This window comes from Entelurus aequoreus, linkage group LG16 (assembly GCF_033978785.1).
Source record: "Entelurus aequoreus isolate RoL-2023_Sb linkage group LG16, RoL_Eaeq_v1.1, whole genome shotgun sequence".
Taxonomy (NCBI): domain Eukaryota; kingdom Metazoa; phylum Chordata; class Actinopteri; order Syngnathiformes; family Syngnathidae; genus Entelurus; species Entelurus aequoreus.
This window is the reverse complement of record NC_084746.1, coordinates 17,700,671-17,720,670: the sequence shown is the minus strand read 5'-3', so window position 1 is coordinate 17,720,670 and position 20,000 is coordinate 17,700,671. Positions and strand designations below refer to the sequence as shown.

The window sequence follows — 20,000 nt, the reverse complement described above, 5'->3', positions numbered from 1 at the left end:
ATAATCATTAACTTGGAATTTAATGGCAGCAACACATTGCAAAAAAGTTGTCACAGGGGCATTTTTACCACTGTGTTACATGGCCTTTCCTTTTAACAACACTCAGTAAACGTTTGGGAACTGAGGAGACCAATTTTTGAAGCTTTTCAGGTGGAATTCTTTCCCATTCTTGCTTGATGTACAGCTTAAGTTGTTCATCAGTCCGGGGGTCTCCGTTGTGGTATTTTACACTTCATATTGCGCCACACATTTTCAATGGGAGACAGGTCTGGACTACAGGCAGGCCAGTCTAGTACCCACACTCTTTTACTATGAAGCCATGCTGTTGTAACACGTGGCTTGGCATTGTCTTGGTGAAATAAGCAGGGGCGTCCATGATAACGTTGCTCCAAAACCTGTATGTACCTTTCAGCATTAATGGTGCCTTCACAGATGTGTAAGTTACCCATGTCTTGGGCACTAATACACCCCCATACCATCACAGATGCTGGCTTTTCAACTTTGCGCCTATAACAATCTGGATGGTTCTTCTCTTCTTTGGTCCGGAGGACAACCCGTCCGCAGTTTCCAAAAACTATTTGAAACTAGGGCTGCAACAACTAATCGATTAAATCGATTAAAATCGATTATTAAAATAGTTGCCGATTAATTTAGTCATCGATTCGTTGGATCTATGCTATGCGCATGCGCAGAGGTTTAAAAAAAAAATCTATTTATTTATTTATTTTTTTAAAATTTTAATAAACCTTTATTTATAAGCTGCAACATTTACAAACAGCTGAGAAACAATAATCAAAATAAGTATGGTGCCAGTATGCTGGTTTTTTTTCAATGAAATACTGGATAGTATAGAAATGTAGTTTGTCTCTTTTATCCGATTATTAATCGATTAATCGAAGTAATAATCGACATATTAATCGATTATCAAATTAATCGTTAGTTGCAGCCCTATTTGAAATGTGCACTCGTCAGACCATAGAACACTTTTCCACTTTGCATCGGGCCCAGCGAAGCCGGCGGTGTTTCTGGGTGTTGTTGATAAATGGCTTTCCCTTTGCATAGTAGAGTTTTAACTTGCACTTACAGATGTAGCGACGAACTGTAGTTACTGACAGTGGTTTTCTGAAGTGTACCTGAGCCCATGTGGTGATATCCTTTACACACCGATGTCGCTTTTTGATGCTGTACCGCCTGAGGGATGGAAGGTCCGTAATATCATCGCTTACGTGCAGTGATTTCTCCAGATTCTCTGAACCTTTTGATGATGTTACGGACCGTAGATGGTGAAATCTCTAAACCCTTGCAATAGCTGGTTGAGAAATGTTTTTCTTAAACAATTTGCTCATGCATTTGTTCACAAAGTGGTGACCATCACTTCATGAATGACTGAGCATTTCATGGAAGCTGCTTTTATACCCAATCATGGCACCCACCTGTTCCCAATTAGCATGTTCACCTGTGGGATGTTCCAAATAAGTGTTTGATGAGCATTCCTCAACTTTCTCAGTCTTTTTTGCCACCTGTGCCAGCTTTTTTGAAACATGTTGCAGGCATCAAATTCCAAATGAGCTAATATTTGCAAAAAATAACAACGTTTTCCAGTTCGAACGTTAAGTATCTTGTCTTTGCAGTCTATTCAATTGAATATAAGTTGAAAAGGATTTGCAAATCATTGTATTCTGTTTTTATTTACCATTTATACAACATGCCAACTTCACTGGTTTTGGAGTTTGTATTTAGAAGCTGTAAAAAATGGATGGATGGATGGATGGATATTACATTTAAAAAATGAACGTAAAAAATCAGGCTGGCCCCTCCCTGCAGTACCTCTGCAGACTGTACATGTCTAGAGGTGTACCCCACCTCACACCCCAAAGTCAGCTGGGATGGACTCAAAAAGGACACAGAAGGAGTGACAGAAGTTCTTAGAAGTAGACGGCCATGTTTGGAACCTGGGGGTTGCATTCCTGAGCCTAAATGAACTGTTTTGTGTGGTCACTGCACTGCAGCTCTCTCGTACTCTCAAAGTACACCAACAACACAGCGATGGAACAGCGTGTCTCTTCTCTTTCACCGTCCCTCGTCTTCCCGCCTCCTCGTTTCTCAAGAAAGTGTTGAGACCGGTCTTGCCGTAAGCAGGATGTGTCTCAAGAAGAAGCGGCGTGTTGCAGAACGTGGGCAAGGAAACACTGCCCGCCTTCTTGCTTCGAGTCAAAGGAAGTCAGGGAAGCACGAGGCGCTCACGTGCGCCGTATGGAATATGCCCGGGCTTGTTCCCGTCATGTCTGTAAATGATCTGCAGCAGGCGGAATCACAAGTTCAACCTGCTGCAGCTTCTCACCCACTCATCCGCCACTTCATCGCACGGCAATGGAATCTTGACCTTCGGTTTCCGTGAGAGGAAAAACCCTGCAGTGTCACATTTTTGGGTATTGTTGCAATGAAGTACCTGTCAGGTTATTGTGCCAACGCAGTTAAGCCTTATTTGGGCGTGTACACTTGCCAGGAAATATTTGCATTTATGAAATGATAACGCTGGTAGAGGAGTTTTATTGAACTCTTTGTTTGTTAAAGATGTTGATTTTTAGACAATTTAGTTTATGGACAGTATGCACGATGCATGATTCACAAAGAAAATGACACCCTAATACAGGGATGTCCAAACTTTTTCCACTAAGGGCCGCACACTGAAAAATCAAAGCAAGCGGGGGCCATTTTGATATTTTATATTTTAAAAACCAATACAATATATGTATAAAAAAGATACATTTAGGCCTCCACTCAAACTTGATCCCGGGGACCCCAAAAGGTTTTGGTCAAAAAAAATATTACAAATGTGTCATTATTTATTAGTATTATTATTATTATTATTATTATTATTATTATTATTATTATTATTCAAGGTTTAAATCTCTAGATCAACATTAGGTCTATCTGTCAATATAACGCTTTTAAAGATTAAAGTTGTATGCCATTTTTGTCAAGAAAAACCGTTTTTTTAATGAAAAAAAAATTCAAAATATGCAATATTTTCCCCCAATAAAATTTTTAAGTGGAATATTTGAGATTATATAATATTTGGAGTCTTAAAAAGGTCAATAACTCATAACAACATTGATTTTAATTCATTATTTTTTTGAGCAATGACACTTAAAAAAAAAAAAAAAAGTCCCACTAAAATTATTGGGTATTCAAAATGGTACTGCTCAGTAAAGTTTAAAAAAATAAATCCAACATTTTTTTTAAACTTTTACCACAATAGTCTCAAGATCAACTTCAGATCTATCCGTCAATTATAAGTTTTATTGTTGTTTATGTTTTTTGTTTGTTCGTTTTAGGCCCTTCTTTAAAAAACTTTGTTTTTTAAATGGCAACCAAAAAATATGCAACATTTTCCCCCCAAAATATCTCAAAGTGGAATATTTAATGTGAACTAAATGGAGCCTCGAATAGGTCAATAATTCATAATGACATTGATTTTGATTCATTATTATTTTTTAAAGAAAGAAACAGCCTGCATGGCAGCTTTGTGTTATTAGAGTAAATAATGCAACATTTTCTTGTTACATTTCACCTGTTTGCTCTTTTATACCACTTTTTATGTTTTTTTTTTTTTTTTCATCGTAGTTTTAGAATGTGCCGTGGGGCCGTTAAAAAATTACCTGCGGGCCGCTAATAGCTACCGCATTTTCCGGGCTATAAAGCGCCTACTAAATTTTAAAGGTACAAAATATTGTTTCCATATATAAGCCGCACTGGACTATAAGTCGCAGATATATATGTTGTGAAATGAGTTATTTATAGAGATGTCCGATAACATCGGACTGCCGATATTATCGGCCGATAAATGCTTTAAAATGTAATATCGGAAATTATCGGTATCGGTTTCAAAAAGTAAAATGTATGACTTTTTAAAACGCAGCTGTACAGAGTGGTACACGGACGTAGGGAGAAGTACAGAGCGCCAATACACCTTAAAGGTACTGCCTTTGCGTGCCGGCCCAATCACATAATATTTACGGCTTTTCACACACACAAGTGAATGCCATGCATACTTGGTCAACAGCCATACAGGTCACACTGAGGGTGACGGTAGAAACAACTTTAACACTGTTACAAATATGCGCCACACTGTGAACCCACACCAAACAAGAATGACAAACACATTTCGGGAGAACATCCGCACAGTAACACAACATAAACACAACAAAACAAATACCCAGAACCCCTTGCAGCACTAACTCTTTCGGGACGCTACAATATACACCCCCTACGCCCCCCCCCACCTCAACCCCCCCAATCCCGCCCACCTCAACCTCCTATGTCCCAAAGTCCAAGCTGCTGTTTTGAGGCATGTTAAAAAAAAATAATGCACTTTGTGACTTCAATAATAAATATGGCAGTGTCATGTTGGCATTTTTTTCCATAACTTGAGTTGATTTATTTTGAAAAACCTTGTTACATTGTTTAATGCATCAAGCGGGGCATCACAACAAAATTAGGCATAATAATGTGTTAATTCCACGACTGTATATATCGGTATCGGTTGATATTGGAATCGGTAATGAAGAGTTGGACAATATCGGAATATCGGATATCGGCAAAAAAGCCATTATCGGACATCTCTAGTTATTTATACATAAATATTTTATTTATATACCTTAATTGTTTGTAAACTGTGTCTTTAACACGGCAGTAAAACGGCTGATCAAACAAAACGTCCGTCATGGTCATGGACCCACTAGCTGCGCAAGCTAGCTCTCCAATCAGCTAAACAGACTCAATAACTCCACGGTGACGTTTTGGTGAATTTATGAAAGTGAAACAATACAAAAATAATGCCATTGTGAGTTAACAGTGCTAACACAGACACTCGTAAACGTGTTAGCGTGTTAGCTGATGCTAACAACGCTAGCTTGAGTCATTACAAGAGCACGTAAAAATATGCATGAAAACACTCCTACACTCATCACGTAAGTAAGACTTGTTTTAGTTATATTTGAAAACTTCGACTGTCATACTTCCGGTTCAAGGAACGAAAATGGAAGTACGTTTTCAACCTGCAGCACCTGAAGTCAGGGAACTTGTCCAAAAGATGGCGCCAAAGCGCAAACGACGACACACCTTTTCAGTGTTTTGGTCAATGTAACATGAAAACGACACAAGCTTGATTACGTTACGATAGCATGTATAAATATGCATGAAAACACTCCTACAGACATCACACGGGACAGTTTAGTCAGGAAGAATTGTTTTAGTTATATTGTAAAACTTACAAACGTTGCCAGTAGGATTGTTATGGACGATAAAAAAAAATAGAACTGCACTTCTACTTCCGGCCCAAAGCTTTAAACAGCATGAAACACCTGTAGGCATTCACCCTGCTGCAGTGAGCGAACTCAACCAAAAGATGGCGCCGCAGCACAAACAATAACACACCAGTCGTCGCATGTGTTTAATGTAAACTATTTGCAATATGGCCGTCAGGGGGGGAAAATCCATAGATTAACTGCAGGGTTCAAAGCGTAGGAAACAAGTGGCGGCTTATTAAAGGAGACTATTGAAGGCTAACATGCATGTGCTGTAAAGTGCATGTTCAAAGTGGCCTACAGTTCATAAAATACCCAAAGATACAAAGCATATATTTAAAAGAACATGCTTAATATACAATTTATAAGACACCTGCTTAAAACCTGTCATTTATACTGTGAATACATTAATTTAAAGCTATACTAAAATGCCACACAGGTAAATACTGTGTACTATTTTACTATTTATGTATGGATATACAGGATCTTATTAGGCAGTGCCAATGAAGTGTTCTGCTAGTGTGTGTGTGTGTGTGTGTGTGTGTGTGTGTGTGTGTGTGTGTGTGTGTGTGTGTGTGTGTGTGTGTGTGTGTGTGTGTGTGTGTGTGTGTGTGTGTGTGTGTGTGTGTGTGTGTGTGTGTGTGTGTGTGTGTGTGTGTGTGTGTGTGTGTGTGTGTGTGTGTTGCTGAGCAAGAAGTGACATCATCACTTCTGGGAACAATGAAGCAAGAGGAAGTATGAAAGATGCACGTCTGACGTTCATTCCCCGACACTGTTGTTCCTTTGCACCACCAGCTGGGGGATTTACCGTCTTCACCTGTTGCACACCACGCTCACCACCTTCTTCCTAATGGGTCATTTAGTTCATCTGATTCCATCTTAAAGAAACAAGGCTTGAATATTGTGCATTGTAAGGCAGCGAGTATACTAAACGTGACAAGTGGCAGCAAGTATACTAAACATGACAAGTGGCAGCGAGTATACTAAACATGACAAGTGGCAGTGAGTATACTAAACATGACAAGTGGCAGTGAGTGTACTAAACATGACAAGTGGCAGCGAGTATACTAAACATGACAATTGGCAGCGAGTATACTAAACATGACAATTGGCAGCGAGTATACTAAACATGACAATTGGCAGCGAGTATACTAAACATGACAAGTGCCAGCGAGTGTACTAAACATGACAATTGGCAGCGAGTATACTAAACATGACAAGTGCCAGCGAGTGTACTAAACATGACAAGTGGCAGCGAGTAAACTAAACATGACAAGTGCCAGCGAGTATACTAAACATGACAAGTGCCAGCGAGTATACTAAACATGACAAGTGGCAGCGAGTATACTAAACATGACAAGTGGCAGCGAGTATACTAAACATCACAAGTGGCAGCGAGTATACTAAACATGACAAGTGCCAGCGAGTGTACTAAACATGACAATTGGCAGCGAGTATACTAAACATGACAAGTGCCAGCGAGTATAATAAACATGGACAAGTGGCAGCAAGCATACTAAACATGACAAGTGGCAGCGAGTATACTAAACATGACAAGTGCCAGCGAGTATACTAAACATGACAAGTGGCAGCGAGTATACTAAACATGACAAGTGGCAGCGAGTATACTAAACATGACAAGTGGCAGCGAGTATACTAAACATCACAAGTGGCAGCGAGTATACTAAACATGACAAGTGCCAGCGAGTATACTAAACATGACAAGTGGCAGCGAGTATACTAAACATGACAAGCGGCAGTGAGTATACTAAACATGACAAGCAGCAGCGAGTATACTAAACATGACAAGTGGCAGCGAGTATACTAAACCTGACAAGTGACAGTGAGTATTCTAAACAAGTAAGTGGCAGCGAGTATACTAAACAAGTAAGTGGCAGCGAGTATACTAAATAAGTATGTGGCAGCGAGTATACTAAATATGTCAAGTGGCAGCGAGTATACTAAACAAGTAAGTGGCAGCGAGTATACTAAACAAGTAAGTGGCAGCGAGTATACTAAACAAATAAGTGGCAGCGAGTATACTAAACAAGTAAATGGCAGCGAGTATACTAAACAAGTAAGTGGCAGCGAGTATACTAAACGTGACAAGTGGCAGCGAGTATACTAAACATGACAAGTGGCAGCGAGTATACTAAACATGACAAGTGGCAGCGAGTATACTAAACAAGTAAGTGGCAGCGAGTATACTAAACAAGTAAGTGGCAGCGAGTATACTAAAATAAGTATGTGGCAGCGAGTATACTAAACATGACAAGTGCCAGCGAGTATACTAAACATGACAAGTGGCAGTGAGTATACTAAACAGAAGTTTTTATAATAGAAAAATTACAACAAAATTAATAATAACTAATACAAATAAATATGTATACTGTCAATAAAATGTAAGTGCAAATGAAAATACTGCTTCACCACTTTAGTCCTAATTTTTGCGCTAAAGAAACTTCTCTACGACTATATCTCCACGCTTCTTCGGCTTGTTTGATATTGTCATTACTGCCACAAGTGGTGGAAAAGTGTATTACAACGTAGTACCACAGGGACTGCAGCTGAATAACAGATCTCTTTATTGGCGGGCCCAAAAACCCTGAACTCCAACATCATTGACATCTGACCTTTGCCAATGACAATAGAAATCATTGACAGGACAGTTGAAGCAGTTTCCCCTCGCCGTGTGTGTGTGTGTGTGTGTGTGTGTGTGTGTGTGTGTGTGTGTGTGTGTGTGTGTGTGTGTGTGTGTGTGTGTGTGTGTGTGTGTGTGTGTGTGTGTGTGTGTGTGTGTGTGTGTGTGTGTGTGTGTGTGTGTGTACTCAGCATGTTTAGTCCGCGCCGCGCTACTTTCTGCCTGTGTTTGATATCCGCACCGTGTCATTTCCACTCCACGTGCGTCAGTGCACCTTTAAGCAAACACTGTCGCTCTCGCTTCACCATCTTGCTCTGTGTCGGTGCTGCGCTGATGAAAGTGTGTCCTTTCTTTCAGCCGTGATTGTCCAGGATGTCTGCGAAGGCTCACAGTTCCAACAACATCGCCCAAGGCAGGCGGACGGTGCAGCAGCTGCGGCTAGAGGCCAGCATCGAGAGGATAAAGGTATACCTCATGCTAACCTCATGCTAATGTCACGCATACCTGTTGCTAATGAGTGAGATGGGCCAACAACAAACCATCATACCTGTGTTAACTGTCACTTCATGCACAGTCAGTAGGGGTGTGGGAAAACAATCGATTTGAATTCAAATCGCCATTCTCACGTTGTACGATTCAGTATCGATTCTAATTTTTCAAAAATAAATTTTTTATTTTTTGTATTTTTATTAGGGTCCGCATGTACATGGACAAAGGACACTATTGTTATTGTAATGTTTATTATTATTATTATTATTCCGCACCTTTGCGCACTACTTTGCCCCCCTTAACATGCTTCAAAACGCACCAAATTTGATACACACATAGAAAAACGTGCCCCAAACACTTTAGTAAAAAAAAAACCCAACCAAAAATAAAACATTGCGCTCTAGCGCCCCCTAGGAAAAAACAAAAACAAACTGCCTGTAACTCCCACTAGGAAGGTCGTAGAGACATGAAACAAAAACCTGTATGTAGGTCTCACTTAGACCTACAATTCATAATGACACATCCTCGGGCAAAAACCAACAGGAAGTTAGCTATTTCCCCTTCAAGACAAAAAATGACTAAAAACACTCATTTTTGCCTCTTTGAGCTGTAATTTGACCCTCTTAAAATACTTCAAAACTCACCAAACTTTTCACACACATCGGGACTGGTGGAAATTGCGATCTAAAAAAAAAACCGAACCCCAAAACTCAAAATTGGGCTCTAGCGCAATTTTTGAATAAAACAGAGACAAAACTGCTCCTCAGAGGAAAACTCAGACAAAACTGCTTGTAACTTCCGGTAGGAACGTTTTAGAGACATGAAACAAATACCTCTATGTAGGTCTCACCTAGACCTACATTTCATAGATTGACATCCTTCAGCAAAAATCAACAGGAAGTTTGCAATCCCTCCTTCAAAACTAAATTTTTGTTAAAACCGGTCACCAAACATCAAACATGATCTCCTCTGAGCGCGTTTGTCGTTTCGGCTTCAAACTACTACAGGAGAGCGATTGAACCCTTCTGATTAAAAGTTGGCGACGGCGCTTTGGACGGTGCTACCGTTTTGATTTTACGAGCCTTCAAAGACCCGCAGCACTATAGCTGCTTTTACGCGCCTTCAAAGAAAACAACCACTGTGCCGCAGCACCTAGGAAAAAAACACAGACACAACTTCCTCTAACTCCCAGTACGAATATCGTAGAGACATGAAACAAAAACCTCTATGTAGGTCTCACTCAGGACTACCACTGGACAAAAGTATTGGGACACCTAGGACTAGCACCTGCCAAAATGCGGACCCGACCAACGCTGCTTGCAGCTTTAATTTTGTTTTATTTTTTACTAATCAATCCAACAAAACAATACACAGCAATACCATAACAATGCAATCCAATTCCAAAACCAAACCAGCAACACTCAGAACTGCAATAAACAGAGCAATTGAGAGGAGACACAGAACAATCCAAAAGTAGTGAAACAAAAATGAATATTATCAACAACAGTATCAATATTAGTAACAATTTCAACATAGCAGTGATTAAAAATCCCTCATTGACATTTTCATTAGACATTTATTTAAAAAAATAAAAATAAAAATAAAAAAGAACAATAGTGTCACAGTGGCTTACACTTGCATCGCATCGCTAGACAACACATTGTGTCCAATATTTTCAGAAAGGTAAAATAAGTCATATTTTGGTTAATTTAATAGTTAAAACAAATGTACATTATTGCAATCAGTTGATAAAACATTGTCCTTTACAATTATAAAAGCTTTTTACAAAAATCTACTACTCTGCTTGCATGTCAGCAGACTGGGGTAGATCCTGCTGAAATCCTATGTATTGAATGAATAGAGACTTGTTTTGAATCGGAAAAATATCGTTTTAGAATCGAGAATCGCGTTGAATCGAAAAAATCTATTTATAATCGAATCGTGACCCCCAAGAATCGATATTGAATAGAATTGTGGGACACCCAAAGATTCGCAGCCCTAACAGTCAGTCTTACTGACATTTGAATAATATTCAAACTTTTGCCTCTTTTTTTTTGTTTGAGCAAAACTAAGTCAATAGAAGGCTAAACAAAACCAAAAACTGCTCTCTACTAGTGTTGTCATAATAACAATATTTTGGTATAGGTACCAAAATGTATTTCGATACTTTTCTACATAAAGGGTACCACAAAAAATTGCATTATTGGCTTTATTTTAACAAAAAATCTTAGGGTACATTAAATATATGTTTATTATTGCAAGTTTGTCCTCATATAAAATAGTGAACATACAAGACAACTTGTTTTTTTATTTTATAAGTAAGCAAACAAAGGCTCCTAACTAGTCATAGGTAGGGATGTCCGATAATGGCTTTTTGCCGATTTCCGATATTGTCCAACTCTTTAATTACCGATACCGATATCAATCGATACCGATATCAACCGATACCCCAATTTATACAGTCGTGGAATTAACACATTATTATGCCTAATTTGGACAACCAGGTATGGTGAAGATAAGGTCCTTTTTATAAAAAAAAAAAAAATAAGACAAATAAATTAAAAACATTTTCTTGAATAAAAAAGAAAGTAAAACAATATAAAAACAGTTACATAGAAACTAGTAATTAACAAAAATGAGTAAAATTAACTGTTAAAGGTTAGTACTATTAGTGGACCAGCAGCACGCACAATCATGTGTGCTTACGGACTGTATCCCTTGCAGACTGTATTGATATATATTGATATATATTGTAGGAACCAGAATATTAATAACAGAAAAAACAACCCTTTTGTGTGAATGGGGGAGGGAGGTTTTTTGGGTTGGTGCACTAATTGTAAGTGTATCTTGTGTTTTTTATGTTGATTTAATTTAAAAAAAACAACAACAAAAACGATACCGATAATTAAAAAAACCAATACCGATAATTTCCGATATTACATTTTAAAGCATTTATCGGCCGATAATATCGGCAGGCCGATATTACCGGCATCTGTAGTCATAGGCAGTAACATATTGTGTCATTTATCATTCTATTATTTTGTCAACATTATTAAGGACAAGTGGAAGAAAATTAATTATTAATCTACTTGTTCATTTACTGTTAATATCTGCTTATTTTCTGTTGTAACATGTTCTATCTACACTTCTGTTAAAATGTAATAATCACTTATTCTTCTCTTGTTTGATACTTGGATGATACCACAAATTTAGGTATGAATCCGATACCAAGTCGTTACAGGATCATACATTGGTCATATTCAAAGTCCTCATGTGTCCAGGGACACTTAGACTTCCTTTTTATTGTCATTCAAATTTGAACTTTACAGTACAGATAAGAACAAAATGTCGTTGCATTAGCTCATGGTAGTGCAGGATAAAAAATCAATAAGGTGCAGATATAAATACATAGATTACTGTACAGATAAATATATTGCACTTTTGCATATGCATCCACGTTTATGGATGTATGTTATATTGTCTTTATATTCCAGTGAGTTAATCCATTTTTGGGGGGAATTGAGGGGATTATTATGATGCGTTCAAGAGTCTTACAGTACGTCCTGAGGGAAGAAGCTGTAACAGAACCTGGAGGTTCTGCTACGGAGGCTGCGGAACCTCTTTCTAGAGTCCAGCAGTGAAAACAGTCCTTGAGTTTATAAACATAAAATACATTTAAAAAAGGGAAAAATATTTTTTGATGATAAAAAAATATATCGATGTAATGGATACGCTCTTGTACTTGGTATCATTACAGTGGATGGTAGGTGTAAAAATCCACCTATGACATTTGTTTACATTTTGATGCCGGTGAGCTACGGTGTGTAGTGAAGCATGTTTAGCTATTCCTCGTCCTGCAGGGATGATACTTGTAAGAAACGTACTTTATTTGTCGCCATGGAGACGAGGATTAGTCATTTAGAAGTAGCTAAAACACTGCAGACTGCGGATGGATGTTAGCCGCTGTCTTAAAGCACCTCTTCCTGAGGGCGTTTCAGTGTTATAGCTTCGCCTTTATCATCAGGTTTTAGGCCAAAATGCGTCCGTTCTCCCTTTTCCGTCTACACACCGTGTCTGCTTGTAAGCACTCCGTGATTGTGCGCTGCCGAACATGCTCCTCTGCTCGTAAAACCAGCAATGTCACGACGTGACGACGCGCCGTCATGCCCGTTAAAAAATAAACCGGTACTTTTCAAACAGAGTATAGTACCGTTTTTTGATTCATTACTTTAAAATAATTCTCCTCAATTTCAAAGCTATCCGTCATATCTCTCTGACTTGCTCCATGTCGCCACGCCCTCACGTTCCCTAAGATCTTCTACATCCATCCATCTCACTGTCCCCTTATTTAAACTGTCCACCATGGGTGCCCGAGCTTTCAGCCGCTCTGCCCCTCATCTTCGGAACTCATTACCACCAGACCTTCGTAACTTAGACTCAAAATCTCTCTTCAAATCAAGACTCAAAACACACCTATTCCTGACTGCTTATTCATTGTAAATCTTATCGATCTTTGTTCTTGTTGTTGTTGTTGTTTTTATCCAATTGATTTTATTCTTTTGATTTTGTACGGTGTCCTTGAGTGCCCAGAAAGGCGCCTTATAAGTACAAACCCCGTTTCCATATGAGTTGGGAAATTGTGTTAGATGTAAATATAAACAGAATACAATGATTTGCAAATCCTTTTCAACCCATATATTTGATGTTCAAACTCATAAACTTTATTTTTTTTTTGCAAATAATAATTAACTTAGAATTTCATGGCTGCAACACATGCCAAAGTAGTTGGGAAAGGGCATGTTCACCACTGTGTTACATGGCCTTTCCTTTTAACAACACTCAGTAAACGTTTGGGAACTGAGGAGACACATTTTTGAAGCTTCTCAGGTGGAATCCTTTCCCATTCTTGCTTGATGTACAGCTTAAGTTGTTCAACAGTCCGGGGGTCTCCGTTGTGGTATTTTAGGCTTCATAATGCGCCACACATTTTCAATGGGAGACAGGTCTGGACTACAGGCAGGCCAGTCTAGTACCCGCACTCTTTTACTATGAAGCCACGTTGATGTAACACGTGGCTTGGCATTGTCTTGCTGAAATAAGCAGGGGCGTCCATGGTAACGTTGCTTGGATGGCAACATATGTTGCTCCAAAACCTGTATGTACCTTTCAGCATTAATGGTGCCTTCACAGATGTGTAAGTTACCCATGTCTTGGGCACTAATGCACCCCCATACCATCACAGATGCTGGCTTTTCAACTATGCGCCTATAACAATCCGGATGGTTCTTTTCCTCTTTGGTCCGGAGGACACGACATCCACAGTTTCCAAAAACAATTTGAAATGTGGACTCGTCAGACCACAGAACACTTGTCCACTTTGTATTAGTCCATCTTAGATGAGCTCAGGCCCAGCGAAGCCGACGGCGTTTCTGGGTGTTGTTGATAAAGGGTTTTCGCCTTGCATAGGAGAGTTTTAACTTGCACTTACAAATGTAGCGACCAACTGTAGTTACTGACAGTGGGTTTCTGAAGTGTTCCTGAGCCCATGTGGTGATATCCTTTACACACTGATGTCGCTTGTTGATGCAGTACAGCCTGAGGGATCGAAGGTCACGGGCTTAGCTGCTTATGTGCAGTGATTTCTCCAGATTCTCTGAACCCTTTGATGATATTACGGACCGTACATGGTGAAATCCCTAAATTCCTTACAATAGCTGGTTGAGAAAGGTTTTTCTTAAACTGTTCAACAGTTTGCTCACGCATTAGTTGACAAAGTGGTGACCCTCGCCCCATCCTTGTTTGTGAATGACTGAGCATTTCATGGAATCTACTTTTATACCCAATCATGGCACCCACCTGTTCCCAATTTGCCTGTTCACCTGTGGGATGTTCCAAATAAGTGTTTGATGAGCATTCCTCAACTTTATCAGTATTTATTGCCACCTTTCCCAACTTCTTTGTCACGTGTTGCTGGCATCAAATTCTAAAGTTAATGATTATTTGCACAAAAAAAAAATGTTTATCAGTTTGAACATCAAATATGTTGTCTTTGTAGCATATTCAACTGAATATGGGTTGAAAATGATTTGCAAATCATTGTATTCCGTTTATATTTACATCTAACACAATTTCCCAACTCATATGGAAACGGGGTTTGTAAAATGTATTATTATTATTATAACTACTGCGATACTATACTAGTACAATGCTACTCATGGCGATCACATCATTATTCCAGCAAACGGGCCCACATGGCGTGTGTGTTGGTGCGCTGACGTGTCTGTGTGTCCTCCCGCAGGTGTCCAAGGCCTCTGCAGACCTCATGCATTACTGCAACGAGCAGGCCAGGAACGACCCCCTGCTCATGGGCATCCCTGCCTCAGAGAACCCCTTCAAGGACAAAAAGCCCTGCGCCATACTGTAATGCTCCTCCGCTCGGCCTTTCCCGGGTTTCTTCTTGCCTGTCCGTGTTGCCGTGTCGTGTTTGTGGGGGGAGGAGCCAGGGGCGGACCGTCGCCGCCGCGCCGCTTGCCTTTTTCTGTTCGCCAATCACCGCGGTTCTCTCCAAATCGTCTTTGTGTGAAGAGCAACGAACGCGTTAGCGTTCCCTGGAGGTGTTCTGTCCCAGTTCTCTTGTGGAGGTCAACACACGTTCTGCACTATTTCATCCGATCGCTTCCTTCAGGGTCTCACGACAATCCACATTCCGTTTGTCGTCTTTGCTTCTCATCTTTAGGACAACTTTGTCAACAAAATTGTCGTCTATGTGTCAGATTCTCCGCCTTACATCGTGTGTGCGTTCAGGGTCGACAAAAACCCATCCGGACTTTTCAGGCCGACCTTCAAAAGCCTTTAATGCTCCCGCCTTTCCGTACAGTTCAGCTCGCCGTTAAGTAAACAAGTCAGGAGGTTCTATACATTCCATTGAAGCAATCATCAGGCGGCGGTGTGTAGCTCCGCCCCTTTAGGTGCCGTACCTCTCTGCCAAGCAAAACTTGTAGGGAGCTGAACTGTCCTGTTTGGTGGACATCATCCTACGCCTGCCTTGTGTTATGAAGAACACCTCCTGGGAGAACTGTTCCTGGTCCGGAACCATGTCGTGCCATCTGTGTGTCGCAAAACCTCTTAAACGGTGTTTCCTGGTGCTGCAGCGTTGCCCCGCCCCCCTCACAAGTTACCTTCGAATCAGCAACGATTGTACTTTTGTCGAATCTTTGACTCTAACAGCCTTCTCCTTATTTGCAATAATTCCCGCGAGCCTGTAAAGAAAAGTTGAGCTAAGCACTGCCGTGTCAGCGTTTGTCTGCCTTGTACCATGAAAGTCCTCGTTTTATTCTGGAGTGAGCAACCTTTGTATGAAGATGAGGATGACGTCCAAGATTGTACTAACATCTCAATAAAGTTGTCTTGTGTCAGACCACTGATGCTTCTAGTGCACTCTTTGTGGGCTCTTTCTTTTCTCCACTACTCTACAAAGCAGGAAGTGGACCTTTCAGTTGAGTACCGTGAAGTCACTTTTACCTCCAAAAAAGCCTTTTTTACAGCTATAAATAAATCAATCAAACTTTATTTATAAAGTGCTTTTCATCCATAGGTCGGCCTCTTTGTGCCAAATAAAATCGGCACGTTGTCTTGTGTCAGACCACTTATGCTTCAAGCAAGATCAGCCTCTTTGTTCCAAATAAAATCGGCAAAGTCAGCCTCTTTGTTCCAAATAAAATCGGCAAAGTCAGCCTCTTTGTTCCAAATAAAATCGGCGAGGTCGGCCTCTTTGTTCCAAATAAAATCGTCAAGGTCGGCCTCTTTGTTCCAAATAAAATCGGCAAGGTCGGGCTATTTGTTATAAATAAAATCAGCAAGGTCAGCCTCTTTGTGCCAAATAAAATCGGCGAGGTCGGCCTCTTTGTTCCAAATAAAATCGTCAAGGTCGGCCTCATTGTTCCAAATAAAATCGGCAAGGTCGGCCTCATTGTTCCAAATAAAATCTGCAAGGTCAGCCTCTTTGTTCCAAATAAAATCGGCAAGGTCTGCTTATTTGTTATAAATAAAATCGGCAAGGTCCGCCTCTTTGTGCCAAATAAAATCGGCAAGGTCAACTTCTTTGTTCCAAATTAAAATCGTCAAGGTCGGCCTCTTTGTTATAAATAAAATCGGCAAGGTCCGCCTCTTTGTGCCAAATAAAATCGGCAAGGTCAACCTCATAGCTCCAAATAAAATCGGCAAGGTCGGCCTCTTTGTTCCAAATAAAATCGGCAAAGTCAGCCTCTTTGTTCCAAATAAAATCGGCAAGGTCGGCCTCTTTGTTCCAAATAAAATCGGCAAGGTCAGCCTCTTTGTTCCAAATAAAATCGGCAAAGTCAGCATCTTTGGTCCAAATAAAATCAGCAAGGTCGGCCTATTTGTCGCAAATAAAATCGGCAAGGTCAGCCTCTTTGTTCCAAATAAAATCGGCATGGTCGGCCTCTTAGTTCCAAATAAAATCGGCAAGGTCAGCCTCTTTGTTCCAAATAAAATTGGCAAGGTCGGCCTCTTTGTCTCAGGTAAAATCGGCAAGGTCGGCCTCTTTGTTCCAAATAAAATCGGCAAGGTCAGCATCTTTGTTCCAAATAAAATCGGCAAGGTCGGCTTCTTTGTTCCAAATAAAATCAGCGAGGTCGGCTTCTTTGTTGCAAATAAAATCGGCAAGGTCAGCCTCTTTGTGCCAAATAAAATCGGCATGGTCGGCCTCTTAGTTCCAAATAAAATCGGCAAGGTCAGCCTCTTTGTTCCAAATAAAATTGGCAAGGTCGGCCTCTTTGTCTCAGGTAAAATCGGCAAGGTCGGCCTCTTTGTTCCAAATAAAATCGGCAAGGTCAGCATCTTTGTTCCAAATAAAATCGGCAAGGTCGGCTTCTTTGTTCCAAATAAAATCAGCGAGGTCGGCTTCTTTGTTGCAAATAAAATCGGCAAGGTCGGTCTCTATGTTGCAAATAAAATCGTCAAGGTCAGCCTCTTTGTTCCAAATAAAATCGGCAAGGTCGGCCTCTTTGTTCCAAATAAAATCGGCAAGGTCAGCATCTTTGTTCCAAATAAAATCAGCAAGGTCGACCTCTTTGTCGCAAATAAAATCGGCAAGGTCAGCCTCTTTGTTCCAAATAAAATCGGCAAGGTCAGCATCTTTGGTCCAAATAAAATCAGCAAGGTCGGCCTCTTTGTCGCAAATAAAATCGGCAAGGTCAGCCTCTTTGTTCCAAATAAAATCAGCAAGGTCGGCCTCTTTGTTCCAAATAAAATCAGCAAGGTCAGCCTCTTTGTTCCAAATAAAATCGGCAAGGTCAGCCTCTTTGTTCCAAATAAAATCGGCAAGGTCGGCCTCTTTGTTCCAAATACAATCGGCAAGGTCAGCCTCTTTGTTCCAAATAAAATCGGCAAGGTCAGCATCTTTGGTCCAAATAAAATCAGCAAGGTCGGCCTATTTGTCGCAAATAAAATCAGCAAGGTCAGCCTCTTTGTTCCAAATAAAATCGGCAAGGTCAGCCTCTTTGTTCCAAATAAAATTGGCAAGGTCGGCCTCTTTGTCTCAGGTAAAATCGGCAAGGTCGGACTCTTTGTTCCAAATTAAATTGGCAAGGTCGGCTTCTTTGTTCCAAATAAAATCGGCAAGGTCAGCCTCTTTGTTCCAAATAAAATTGGCAAGGTCGGCCTCTTTGTCTCAAATAAAATCAGCAAGGTCGGCCTCTTTGTTCCAAATAAAATCAGCAAGGTCAGCCTCTTTGTTCCAAATAAAATCGGCAAGGTCAGCCTCTTTGTTCCAAATAAAATCGGCAAGGTCGGCCTCTTTGTTCCAAATACAATCGGCAAGGTCAGCCTCTTTGTTCCAAATAAAATCGGCAAGGTCAGCATCTTTGGTCCAAATAAAATCAGCAAGGTCGGCCTATTTGTCGCAAATAAAATCAGCAAGGTCAGCCTCTTTGTTCCAAATAAAATCGGCAAGGTCAGCCTCTTTGTTCCAAATAAAATTGGCAAGGTCGGCCTCTTTGTCTCAGGTAAAATCGGCAAGGTCGGACTCTTTGTTCCAAATTAAATTGGCAAGGTCGGCCTCTTTGTTCCAAATAAAATCGGCAAGGTCAGCCTCTTTGTTCCAAATAAAATCGGCAAGGTCGGACTCTTTGTTCCAAATTAAATTGGCAAGGTCGGCTCTTTGTTCCAAATAAAATTGGCAAGGTCAGCCTCTTTGTTCCAAATAAAATCGGCAAGGTCGGACTCTTTGTTCCAAATTAAATTGGCAAGGTCGGCTTCTTTGTTCCAAATAAAATCGGCAAGGTCAGCCTCTTTGTTCCAAATAAAATTGGCAAGGTCGGCCTCTTTGTCTCAAATAAAATCAGCAAGGTCGGCCTCTTTGTTCCAAATAAAATCAGCAAGGTCAGCCTCTTTGTTCCAAATAAAATCGGCAAGGTCAGCCTCTTTGTTCCAAATAAAATCGGCAAGGTCGGCCTCTTTGTTCCAAATACAATCGGCAAGGTCAGCCTCTTTGTTCCAAATAAAATCGGCAAGGTCAGCATCTTTGGTCCAAATAAAATCAGCAAGGTCGGCCTATTTGTCGCAAATAAAATCAGCAAGGTCAGCCTCTTTGTTCCAAATAAAATCGGCAAGGTCAGCCTCTTTGTTCCAAATAAAATTGGCAAGGTCGGCCTCTTTGTCTCAGGTAAAATCGGCAAGGTCGGACTCTTTGTTCCAAATTAAATTGGCAAGGTCGGCTTCTTTGTTCCAAATAAAATCGGCAAGGTCAGCCTCTTTGTTCCAAATAAAATCGGCAAGGTCGGACTCTTTGTTCCAAATTAAATTGGCAAGGTCGGCTCTTTGTTCCAAATAAAATTGGCAAGGTCAGCCTCTTTGTTCCAAATAAAATTGGCAAGGTCGGCCTCTTTGTCTCAAATAAAATCGGCAAGGTCGGACTCTTTGTTCCAAATTAAATTGGCAAGGTCGGCTTCTTTGTTCCAAATAAAATCGGCAAGGTCAGCCTCTTTGTTCCAAATAAAATTGGCAAGGTCGGCCTCTTTGTCTCAAATAAAATCGGCAAGGTCGGACTCTTTGTTCCAAATTAAATTGGCAAGGTCGGCTTCTTTGTTCCAAATAAAATCGGCAAGGTCAGCCTCTTTGTTCCAAATAAAATTGGCAAGGTCGGCCTCTTTGTCTCAAATAAAATCGGCAAGGTCGGACTCTTTGTTCCAAATTAAATTGGCAAGGTCGGCCTCTTTGTTCCAAATAAAATCGGCAAGTTGTCTCGTGTCAGACCACTTATGCTTCAAGTGCACTCTTTGTGGGCTCTTTCTTTTCTCCACTACTCTACCAAGCAGGAAGTTGACCTGCACTGCATTCTGGGTTATTTCAGTCGAGTACCGTGAAGTCACTTTTACCTCCAAAAAAGCCTGAAAATTACAGTTGGTTTTTTTTATAGCTATCAATCAAACTTTATTTATAAAGTGCTTTTCATACATAAAATAAATGCAACGCTTTACAAAGTTAAAAACAATACGCCGATGACCCAGATCCCCATTATCACATACACACGCACGGACACA

The 20,000-nt window shown here is 40.4% G+C and overlaps 1 protein-coding gene across 1 annotated transcript in view; it reads left to right on the top strand.

Moving 5' to 3' along the window:
• gng12a (guanine nucleotide binding protein (G protein), gamma 12a) overlaps positions 1–15,874 on the top strand; it is a 124,849-nt gene extending 108,975 nt beyond the window's left edge. The window contains exons 2-3 of the mRNA XM_062022267.1: positions 8,308–8,415; positions 14,738–15,874. Coding sequence (XP_061878251.1) covers positions 8,323–8,415; positions 14,738–14,863 — 219 coding nt within the window. The 5' untranslated portion in view covers positions 8,308–8,322 and the 3' untranslated portion in view covers positions 14,864–15,874. The remainder of the gene's footprint in view (positions 1–8,307; positions 8,416–14,737) is intronic.
• The last annotated feature ends 4,126 nt before the right edge of the window (positions 15,875–20,000 follow it).